Source organism: Uranotaenia lowii, chromosome 2 (genome assembly GCF_029784155.1).
Source record: "Uranotaenia lowii strain MFRU-FL chromosome 2, ASM2978415v1, whole genome shotgun sequence".
Classification (NCBI taxonomy): Eukaryota; Metazoa; Arthropoda; class Insecta; order Diptera; family Culicidae; genus Uranotaenia; species Uranotaenia lowii.
In genome coordinates this window covers 98590404-98603095 of record NC_073692.1, presented here as the reverse complement: position 1 = coordinate 98603095, position 12692 = coordinate 98590404, and the positions used below count along the sequence as shown (strand labels likewise).

The following is a 12692-nucleotide window of genomic DNA, read 5'->3' as shown; positions in this document are numbered from 1 at the left end:
GTGGGTAATTAGATTTTAAAGAACTGTTTACTCGAAATACATCCAGAGAAATCCTCTACGGATATCAGCAAGAAGTCAATTCATATTCATTGCCATTTTCATAAAAACAGAAATCAAAAGGACAAAACTTAAAAAACAAGCGTTTAGTGTTTTTTTGTTTACATGGCAACCGTTAAAAAAATATGTATTCAATTATTTACGTTAGGCACATTGGTTTATGATCAGTTATCTTTGAGTGTAATGGAATGGGTAACGAGAAGACTAATGTCGAAAAGAATCACGATCTGGTATAGGCTTCCGCCTTTTTCCTGAGGAGCAAAAAAGCTGAAACAGCAATATACAATATCCCTTCATGGTCGTGTGATGTATGTAGATGACCATTTTTTGGGCATAAAATTATTTCCTTGAGCAGCTATGGAAACTAACTATTCTGTTAAGAATCTAGCGCTGCATCGAGCGTTGCTTTGTTAATAACCTTTCAGCACTTCCAGAGCACTTCCAAGAGCTCTAATGATAGTTTAAAAATTTATGATACTATTCAAAAGATTTGCCTAATTGAAAAAGATTATTAGTTCATTCAATACCATTTTGTTTCAAAGGGAATCAACGACTTTGCAGCTTTTGCTCAGCTAATGTCGTGAACAAAACTTCCACTTTAGTAAACATTTAATCAAAATAAACCTCGGAGAGCGATCCAAATTAAATAAGTCGAGATTATTTAAGAGATTTTTCACGATCTGGAATTTAGTCCCTAGTTTAAGTTAATAGGAAATCAATCAGATATAGAAGTTAATAAAAGGTTGATGTGTTAGGATTTCAAATTTTACACTGAAAACCAGAATGAAAATTTCATGCTTATGCAATAAAACGTACATACATTTGAAGCACATGCCCACATAACGAAAAGTGCCATAAAACAGTTACGAGAAAGCTTACTCAGCCCCATGACAGGTCTGAAGTACGTTCTATGTAGCTCAAAATTTAAGTTCTTATTGATACTTTCAAGTACCAAAACACGTCTAAAAGACCTTCTATTCAGCTTTCAGCGGCCTTTTATTCTTTTTACTGAACCATTGTTGCATAATTCTGCTTCTAAACCATGGCCGTAGGAACGGGAGGGTTTTGGGGGTTAGACCCTCCCATGAGGGTCAAAAACTGCCAAGAAAAATGTTCTTTTCTAAGCGAAAAATTCTAAATCAAGTTTTGATGAACAACTAAAATGATTCAAGGGTAACAATCTCGACTCAGCACCTTGAAATCTTATTCCCAGTCAATAATTCTACTACTGTTTTTCAAAAAATTTATAACTTGTTGATAGAAATTTAGTCCCGAATATCGAATTCAAATAAGATTAGACTAAGCTTGCCAAATCGCTCAGATTTTGCCCAAAGTTTTTAACTTTATTTGCAAAATGAAACAAAAATTTAAATTAAGACATTAAGATTATGGATTCTGCGCCTAAATTTTTCGAGTAAACTTTACAAAATTAATGTGAACGATTTTGTAATGCAAAAGTGTTTTTCAAATTTTTTTAATACTATATTGTCGGATATCTAAGAAAGTATCCCGGATGTGCAAGTCCCGTATACTTGGGGAAACATATTTGGAAGCTTAGGCTAGAATAATGCTGGATTTTGTGGTCCCAAATTTGCTCTTTATTATAAAAATTCGATATCTGTCGGTTCTGTATCCAGTTTATTTTTACTGTACTTCAGTTTGGATCATCATTGAGAAAAAAAAATCGGAATCGAATCTCGGTTTTGCATTTCAAACTTATGCTCGAAACTCATCCTTTCGGAATAATAAAAGAAAAGTTTCAAACCATTTTATAGATTTGAAATTTTGATTTTGATTCTTAAATTGGATCTCAAGAAAGGTTCATGGTGATCCGGAATTTTAAAATGTAAAAAAGGTTTCATCTTTTGCAACTTTCCTTCAGATTCACAAGTTGAATTAACTAATGAAAAAATTCACATTGAAATTCAGAATTCAAAAATAAGATTCTGATTAGAAATCTGATCCAAATTTCGCTTTTGGATTCATAATTAGTAACAATTATAATCAGGAACTTAAATTTGAAAAATTCTGATTTCGAACTCAGGTTCAAAAGGCAGTACTCTGATTCGGAATCAAAATTAAAGATTTAGATTCAGCTCAAAGTTATGTTTTGAAATCAAGATTAAAATAAGTGAGAGTTTTTATAAGGATTCAAATTACAGGCGATCGGAGTTTCATAATTTTGATTCTAGAATCAAAACTAAAATTTTACATTCAATCAGTGTTAATTCGAAACACCTATCAGAAATATTTATAAATATAAAATAAATTTTGACTTTAGAGAAAACTTGATTTTTTTTAAAATTCATATGAATACATATTTTACTAGTTTTTTGTTTAGCATTATTTATATTACAGATTTTTCATGACCAAAGTTTCAAACTAAAATCTTAAATTTTAATCATTTATAACAGTGAATAGAAATCAAACCTGATTTTAACCGCAAACCTTATCTCTTCCTGAAAATTTATTTTTTCAACCATTGCCTCAAACGGTCAAGCCTGTTACTAACTTATCACTTTCCTATTTAGGAAAATTTTAATTTTTTTTTAATCAAATTTTCAAATCAATAATTTGTTTTAAACTTCTATGACAAGAAAATTGGCAACTTCTACGGCTTATTTTCGAAAGATGGAAATTAAAATAAATACATTACTATTAATGTAAAATGACTAAAACCTGTATAGTCATACAGAACCTTCATTTTTTTTACTTTACTTTATGTAAGCATTGTTCAAGCAAAATTGTTATAAGAAACATTTTGTCAACAACCTTGAACGCAATTTTTCAATTTTCTCTCTCCTTATTTATCCCCTGAAAATACAGGCGAAACTTGTCAATAAAAGTTTTTGGCTAGAAATCTGCTAGGTGTACGCTTAAGACACTGATCACACTGACATGACACTTAGAACAAAAATTCAACCATTTTTTATCTAACTTTTTTTTTGTCAAATTTTGTAGGTTTGCAATACTGACGGCAGGTGGCGAACCTGAAAAATTTGACAAAAAAGCCCTGTAGGAAAAATGTACCTGTTTAGCGCGATTTAATCATAGAAATTGCCCTTTTTTTTAAAGTTGGGTGAAATTTCCTTACTGGGATAGCAATTCTTCAATTATTCAAATTATCCAGAAAACGAAATCGAGTGTCCAGTCAGTATGGTCAGTGCTTAAGAGTTCGTTTTGCTGTCCATTACGATTTTTTTTTCAAAACATTTCCCCAATAGTGATTCAAATATTTTGCGTAGGGGGAGGTGTTCCTAAATGCGCATATTGAGTAATACAGCCGATTGACGATATGGCTGGAGATTCGCCATATCTAATCAGTGCAGTTTGAGGGTAATACGCTTTTAACACATGGCATGAAAAAATTAAATTGTTTTATAAAGTCGAAAAAATTTAAAAATTCAAACAGGATTTTTGTCAATTTTGCTATAATATATTGAACTTTAATTATCGTGCGTACAGATTCTGTGAACAAAAATTTTAAAGGTTTTTCTTTCTTATTCATCTGGAAATTGGAAATTCAACAAATTGAAGCTTTTGGCAAAGTTGTAAATGATAAGATATTGGAATTAGAGACAAGTTCTGAATGCCCATATCAAGGCAGGTTAAATGCCTATATCAAGAAAAATGAATTATTCTTATAAATTTTTTACTTTCTTTCATTTAAACATTAAATCTACGCTCAAATCACGATCTTACATCGAAAAAAGAAGAACTTCATACTGATCCGATAAAAATTTGACATGAAAAAAACATTACCATGAAGTATGGCCATATGGCATACTTAACTATGTTTCATGCACAAGAACTAGTGTTTCGACACGTCTCACCTTATTGGAATGGACTGTATGCTGGGGTGGTGTTCACGGGTCGGCACTCAAGTGTGGCTTCCACTGGACGATTCAGGCCTTCCTGTCCAGGTATTCCTTTCCTGTGATATTGCTTCACGGGTGCAACTTGGCTGGCACTAGAAACACACACGGCGGTTTGGGGGAAATAGATTTTTATTTCACTGACGACTTGACGGGGGACGGCTATAGTGAACACGATGTGGATTGGTTGGAGGTCTAAGCAAACTGAATTTATTGGTCATACAAAACTTCTAGCTGCCAGCACGGCCCGATCAGAACGATCGGCCGAGAGAGAATTTTCCTCTCTGGAACTCATTTGGTAGGGTGGTTCTAGGATTATGGCATCATTATTAATTCTGATGTTTCAAACCATGCCGCCCCCCTTGAAACCTACCGGGATTTCAACAGATTACTTATTTTACAAATACTTTGCCTAATTTCTAACAAGAATACAATTCAAATTCGGCACATTATTATAACTAACACTTTGACCATTAACTTGAGATGTCTGTTCAGAACAAGTATCGGTAACAAAAAATAAACTTGACATCACTGATTGAAGACACTCTGTCAACATATGTCCGGACCGGACTCTCTCTCAAACTCGGCTTGTTTACTTTCTTTGCTGCTGCTGTTGGCTTCTGCTTCTGTAGGCTGCTGCTGCTGCTGTAGGCTTCCGCTCCTATAGGCACCTGCTGCTAATAATAGGACGGCTACGTTTAATTTTGACTGGCGATGGGTTTATTTTTATCCTGCGAAGACTATTCCACTGCCTTTGGAGATCATAACCGGCGCATCTTCAGGTAAGTCGCTTCAAATGCCAGCGTTTGTTCCTGATTTGGAAGTTCAAAGGAACGTTTTGTTTTTAGATGGTATCGTAGAAGAAGGGAGATCCTCCAATCACAGCGAATGCAGCGACTAGACCTGCTAGTCCGTGTCGATGGTGAACCAAATAATTCCTTTTTCAGTGGAAAACGTAGGAGAGTTGCTGTTTTCAACTTTTGGAACTGAATCGAAATCGGGATGTGAAGATGTTATAATCGCAGTATTCCTCGGATCCTTTTCGTAACTAAGACGGATGTGGAAGCTTATTTCTGATGTGTCCGAATTGCTCCACGATTGCGGTCGACCCAAGAACGGAATGTACTGAAGTGGTACTGTGATTAGTACCAGTGAATGGCCTGACGATGTTATCCTGATGAGGTTGAGCGTGACCTGGCTCTTCGTTGATATTCGCAGATGTGCATTTGATTGATACCATGAAAATAAAAGATAACTCGGTAGAATTTGTGGTGCATTCATAAATGTGACTTTCTACGCATGCAAGGGTGCTTTATCACTAAATGGCTTACAAGCTTATGGACATGAACATGCGGACAAACAACTGACTATAAACTGACTTTCTAGTTTTTCATGTTTAAACTCGGAGTAATGAATCTTAAGAAAGCCTCTGACAAATCTGTTTTTTTTTTTGTTTGTTTTCGAGATGACTGACGGGTGAAGCATAACTGATGGAATGATCTGACGGAACGGTTCAATCACATTTCTGACTGTATTAATCTTACTGATTCTTAATGGATTCTGACGGATTTCTGACGGAGTTCTCGGAAGTCTTGTTGCCTAGCTCATTATCAAGAATAGGTAGTAAGCAAATCTTGCTAATGCCACGGTCGTAGGACCCATCTTGAGTTTTAACAGTAACCACACGTACGTTTCCGTCTGGGCCCAGAAAGGTTTTGGTTATTCGACCCAACGGCCACTTCAGGGGTGGGCAGTTCTCCTCTTTCAGGAGCACCATCATTCCAACGGCGACGTTCGTTTTGTTTCTTGTCCACTTCGTTCTATTTTGCAAGTCTGAAAGATATTGTGTACGCCACTTTTTCCAAAACTGTTGGGTTAACTGTTGGGCCCTTTGCCACATCGTTAGACGATTTGTGGGGACTTGTGTGATGTCACGATCGGGAAGTGATGTTAGTGGCCGCTGAACCAGAAAATGGCCAGGCGTTAGAGCCCTGAAGTCAGACGGATCACTCGATATTTGTGTGATTGGCCTTGAATTGAGTACAGCTTCAATTTGAGCAAGTGCTGTGAGCATTTCATCTACAGACAACGTACGCAAGCCAATGGTTTTTCTGAAATGATTTTTAAAAGATTTCACTTGCGCTTCCCAGAGTCCTCCGAAGTTCGGAGTACGAGGCGGAATGAATTTGAATTCAATGTCTAGATTCGACGCCTCTCTAACGACTGAGTTCTGAAATTGGTCGGAGTGGAACATTCGCATAAGTTCCTTGAGTTCTCGACTAGCCCCGACAAATGTAGTAGCATTGTCGCACATGACAAGCTCGGGCTTCGAGCGACGACCAACAAACCTCCTTAACGCGCCTAGAAATGCTTGCGTGGTCAAGTCCATTACGAGCTCTAGATGAACAGCCTTAGTAGATAGGCATACAAAGACAGCTACATAACATTTCACTGGTTTTGCTCGACGATTAGGATAGCTGACAAAGAACGGGCCACAATAATCAACACCCACTTTCAAAAACGCAGAAGCTATGGTAACTCTTTCGGCTGGGAGGTCACCCATCACCTGCTCAACAACTTTGGGTCTTGTTTTAAAGCATGGTACGCACGTACGGATGACATTTCTGGCTAGGCTTGCCATGTTAGTAGGCCAAAATCTTTCTCTCACACTTGAAATTAATAACTGCTGGCCCGCATGGAATTGTCGAATGTGGTAATCTCTTGCAATCGATACTGCAAGCGGATGGTGATGGTCAAGAATCCACGGATGTTTTCGAGAACTAGACATTTGGGCATTTCTTAATCGACCCTGGACTCTTATTGCACCTTCATCCAAGTATGGCCCAAGTCCAACAATTCTTGACGATGGTTTTACCTCTCCACACTTCTCTAGATCTTGAAGCTCCGTAGCGAAACTTTCGGCTTGCGATAATCGAACTAAGGTGAGAGTTGCATCTGACAATTCTGACTGACAAAGATAACCCAATTTTCTTACATCCCGATTGACCTTTTGGGCATTATGCCGGTACCGTTTCATCAAAGCAACCATTCTTACCAAACTGAAGAAGGATTCGCGTAGTTTAAATATTTCGTTTGATGAAGCTTCCTGGATGATGAGTGTAGTGCTGGGTTTCTCTTCTAGATGGGACGAATCAAGGTTGTTCTCATCTTCCTCGTTCTCTGTCGGCCACATTTGATGTTCTTGAGAGAGCCACTTAGGGCCCTCAAACCATAGTTTCTCGTGGATCAGTTGATCTGGAGAGGCTCCGCGCGAAATCAAGTCTGCTGGATTTTCGATTCCTGGAACGTGATTCCATGTTCCACTCTTTGTGATATGCTGTATTTCGGAAACACGGTTTGCTACGAATGTCTGCCAGCGAGAAGGATGAGAAGCTAGCCAATGTTTTACGATCATTGAGTCTGTCCAAAAGAAGGCCTCTGTAATATGTGGGTATTCTCGGGCGCATTTTTCAAATAAGTGACTCAGTAATAGTGCCGAAGATAGCTCGAGCCGGGGAATAGAGGTCTTCTGTTTAGATCGCTTGAGGTTTTCCAATGGGGCCACCCGAGACTTTGATGTGATGAGACGCACTGAAATAGATCCATCATTGGTCACGCTTCGCATGTACAGGCACGCACCATACGCTTGCTCCGAGGCGTCACAAAACCCATGCAGTTGGCTTGACGCGAGATCCTTGCTACATCCTAGCCAACGAGGAATTGATAGAGAACTTAATTGCAGTAAGCAACGTCTATATTCACTCCAAAACTGTTGAGAACTCTCTTCTAATTTATCATCCCAATCAAGTTTTGATCGCCACAATTTTTGAATGAAAATTTTGGCCGTTACTACTATTGGCCCTACAAGGCCAAGTGGATCAAACAGGCACGCTGCGTCTGAATGAACGATTCGCTTCGTGATTGGTAGATTTGATGATTTTAAGTCAGGAAAACTGAAGCAGAATTTGTCTGATGTGGTGTCCCATTTCAGACCGAGTGTTTTAACAATCTCACTGGAATTATCTAGTTCTAAAATAGGACGTGTGTCGCGTAGATGAGAAGATATACTTTCTAATATCTCTTTGGCATTTGAATTAAACTTGCGAAGCTGAAATCCTGCTGAATTGGTGATAGACGTCATTTCTCTTACCAGTGCTATGCCTTCTTCTATAGTTTCGGCACCAGTGAGAGTATCATCCACATAGCTATCGTCGATGATCACCTTTGAACCAATTGGATGTTTAAGCTTGTTCTCTTCACCGAGTTGCCTGAGACATCGTGTGGCAAGGTATGGAGCGCTGGCTGTCCCGTATGTAACTGTTGTCAATTCGTATGTTTTGATTTCTTCGTTTGGTGAATCCCGCCATAAAATGCGTTGCAAGCACTGATCCGATTTTTGAATCCGTACCATCCGGTACATCTTCTCTATGTCTGCACTAATTGCGAATCGGTGTAAACGGAAGCGTAGGATGATCGAAAGCAAATCATTTTGGACGACTGGGCCTACCATCAAACCGTCGTTTAACGAAACGCCGGTAGAGGTGCGGCACGATGCATCAAAAACTACTCTGAGTTTAGTTGTTGTGCTATCGGGTTTCAGTACTGCATGATGTGGCAAGTAATACGAAATTATCTGACTATAATACTGACCTTTCTGACACAAGTTCTGACATAAATTCTGACTCACATTCTGACATAAATTCTGACCAGGATATTCTGAAACTTCTCGCATATGACCCATTCGAAGATATTCATGAATGAAATCTTTGTACATAGTCTTTAGTTCTGGATTAGCCATGAATCGTTTTTCGAGACCAAGGAAACGCCTCATAGCTATGTCTCGCGATTCACCAAGTTTTCGAATGATGCTAGGTTTCTTTGGCAGACTGACAACGAATCTTCCTTCTGTATCTCGAGTTGTTGTTTGCTTGAAATGCTCCTCGCAAGCTGTCTCTTCAACGGAGTAACGACTGTTCTTATGACATGTCTCCAAATCCCAAAATTTTGATATTAACTCCTGTAGTTGAGCTGTAGAACTGACGAATGCTGACGTTTCGAACTGACTTACATCTGACTGAATAACTGACTGATTTTCTGTACAACCTTTCGAATGATTTTCTGACACTTTACCAGAGACAATCCAACCAAAGACTGAATCTTGAAGAGTTGGACCATTATTCATAACCTTTTGTTTTCCTTCGCGCAATAAATCGAAGAAATATTCTGCTCCAATTATCATGTCGATTTTCCCGGGTTTATAAAATTCTGGATCGGCTAACGTGACCTGGGGCAACAAGTTTCTGTGCAAAGTTGATATTGGTTTGGTTGGCAAAGCTTTGGTGATTTGTGGAAGGACATGGAAACGTATGTTTTGACTGAAGTTGGAGATTGTGGGCAGACGCGGCTGGATAATAGCTTCTACTGATCGTTTTGATACAACTGATGCATTACCAATTCCTTGAACTGTCAATCTTTCTGGGCAATCGTGCAGCTTCAATTCTTGAGCAAAATTGTTGGTGATATAACTGAACTCAGAGCAAGAATCAAGAAGCGTTCTGGCAAAGGTGTAATTACCGTATCTATCTTTAACAAGGACAACTGCGGTTGACAATAAAATTTGTACGGGTAAAGAACTAGCTTCGTGAGAGGAAATAAAGGCGTTCGAATGCCGATCATCAGCCGTTAAATTTGGGTGGACTTGTGGATTTAATGTCTGAATTATTGGATAGGAATTAGAAACCGTGGAAGGCTCTTGATTTGGTGAACACTGTGATTGATTTTGTTGATTGGGTCTGTTTGAGTTGACTGAATACTGAATAGCAGCATCGAACCTATTGCGTGTTGGTGGAACGGAGGAGACATCAAAGTTTTGGGTAGATTGTGATCTAGACTGAAAGTTGTTGTAATGCAGAAGAGTGTGATGTTTTCTATCGCAACGGGTGCACGTACCATGGGGACACTCATTTGCGAAGTGTCCAGCTCGCAAACAATTCGAACACAATTGATGTTTATTGACCTCAGAAATTCTTTGCGCAACTGACCAATTTCTCATCTTATTACAGCGAAATGCTGAATGGTAGGGAGCATCACAGAATACACAGCGCCTGCGATATTGTGAAGACACATGTGTCGTGGTAACTCGGGGACGATAAGTTTCCGGATCAGCAGTTTTGGTCGTTGAAATCGATTGAAGCACTAGACACTGATCCCGTAGAAAGTTCATCAACTTTGCGTATGTAGGCACCTCCTTGGAGTTGTGGTGTGTCTCCCATTGGCGTAGTGTTACTGGATCTAGTCGACAACAGACCATGTGTGCTAGTAGAGTTGACCAGTTGTCCGTGATTTCTCCAATCTTGTTGAGCATTTGCAGATTCTTTTCGAATTCACCAATGAGACGGTTCAAAGAATCACAGTTTTCTCTGCGTACTGGCTCTATTGAAAAGATGGCATCGAGATGTGCCTTTACAATTAGTTTCTTGTTTTCATAACGATTTTCAAGTGCCTTCCACGCGACCTGATAATTGTTTGCTGAAATGTCTATAGCACTGATCTCTTGAAGAGCTTCATCCGACACTGATGATCGCAGATATGTAAACTTGTCTACCGGTGAGAGTTGATTGTTATTGTGGATCAAGCTCCGGAACATATCTCGGAAGGTGACCCAGTCTCGTAACCTACCACTAAAGTTTGGAAGATGAATGTCCGGAAGCTTGACGCGAGACATAACAGACCCACTTCTTTCATCTGAATCCTGTTCCGAAGCATGACCGTCTGTTTTTTTAGGACGCAGAGCAAGTAAAGTGCTTTTGGCAGAAAAATACATCTCTTCGATCTGATTGGAGACCTCGTTGAACTCAGCTTCACGTTGATCTTGCTGAGCTTCCAATCGGCGTTTTCGTGAGGTTTCAGATTCTTTCGAATCCGATTTTTGTTCCTCGTCTTCCTCATCTAGTAGAACCTTTAATTTTCTGCGTGTGGTGAAAAACTTTTGAACAGCCTTCTCTAAAGTTTCCAGGCGAACATCGATCTGAGCCTCGTGAATATCTTTGTTGTAATCCGCAAGAAATTTAGTGATACCTGCGATGCTGTTTCGAAGCTGGCGATCTTGCTCCTTTAGTGCGCTCACATCGTAATCACCCATTTTCAGAATTAAGTTAAATAAAAGTTAACACTGACACGGTCTAATGCTTAGCTTTTCACAACTGACTCAAATCTTAAACTGAATATCTGACAAAATTTCCAAACAGACTTTATTTCGAAATAATTTGTATTACCTCGACACGCTCTAACTGTGTGAACCACCAATCACAGACAAAACAACACGCTTCTCCAATGAAATACAGTGCCGCTCAAAATTATGAATAATATTGGAATCCGACGTTATTCTGACAATGAATGTGATATACTTTCACTCGATTGACAAATTGAGCAACGCTCAGCACCACTACGCGCCCGATTGACAAGAATATAACAAAGCAGATTGACTACAGAAGCGAATAAATTCAATGAAAAAGATCATGTAATTACCAAGGGAAGACGCAATCATCAAATAATGCACCCAAAAAAATAAATTCTCTAGTTAATCTTTTATTATGACCCACAAACCGAATTAATATCAACATGCACATCTGTTACTTTCCTGGAATTTTATTCAGGCTCCTGGTGGTGACTTCCGTTCAATCGATGCTTGTTTGCCCAGCGAAGACCTCCGTGAAAAGCAATGGCGGGATTGCTTAGTTGGCTGATGCTGCAGCGATGGCGTTGAAGTGATGGCTACTGCTGCTTGACGCCAAAGGAGTGCAATGGCGAATTGAGCACAGGTTTATCAGTGTCCAACGAAAGAAACCGCTTCGGATTTTAACAATCCGCGCCGTCTGTCGCACAAGTGTTCGTCTGGTTCCAGATCCGGTTCGTTAGGACCAATGTTTCGACACGTCTCACCTTATTGGAATGGACTGTATGCTGGGGTGGTGTTCACGGGTCGGCACTCAAGTGTGGCTTCCACTGGACGATTCAGGCCTTCCTGTCCAGGTATTCCTTTCCTGTGATATTGCTTCACGGGTGCAACTTGGCTGGCACTAGAAACACACACGGCGGTTTGGGGGAAATAGATTTTTATTTCACTGACGACTTGACGGGGGACGGCTATAGTGAACACGATGTGGATTGGTTGGAGGTCTAAGCAAACTGAATTTATTGGTCATACAAAACTTCTAGCTGCCAGCACGGCCCGATCAGAACGATCGGCCGAGAGAGAATTTTCCTCTCTGGAACTCATTTGGTAGGGTGGTTCTAGGATTATGGCATCATTATTAATTCTGATGTTTCAAACCAACTAGTGATGTAAAAAATTTCACCAAAATTTCAGCCTTGACGTATGCTTAACATCCATTTCTACCATTTTCAATTGAATAATTTCAAAATATTGCAAGTGTAAATGAAATATAGCTTAAAACATAAATATGCGCATTTAGCCCGCCGGTTTCGGAAATCGGCTATTTTGACTTCTTTTTTTATAAAATTATTTTCACAAAAACTGTAAGAGATTTTAACAGAAAAATTGCTCTTACGTATAGAAAACAGATGTATGCTCATTTGCATATAGTTTTCAGACTTCTATCTATCGGAATATGGGAGAAAATGAGTGTTTTCCTTAATATGCGCATATAGCCCGCCTCTCCCCTATTCAAAAGTTATTCACAAAACAATGTGTAGCACCTTTTCGTATTCGTGAGATTTATAATCTGAAAAAAAAAATCA

At 39.1% G+C, this 12692-nt stretch overlaps 1 protein-coding gene across 1 annotated transcript; it reads right to left on the bottom strand.

Moving 5' to 3' along the window:
* Nucleotides 1-5472: 5472 nt before the first annotated feature.
* LOC129741706 (uncharacterized) lies at nt 5473-11073 on the bottom strand. The gene has a single exon (XM_055733452.1). It carries the CDS (start codon nt 11071-11073, stop codon nt 5473-5475), a length of 5601 nt encoding a protein of 1866 aa, XP_055589427.1.
* Nucleotides 11074-12692: the final 1619 nt, after the last annotated feature.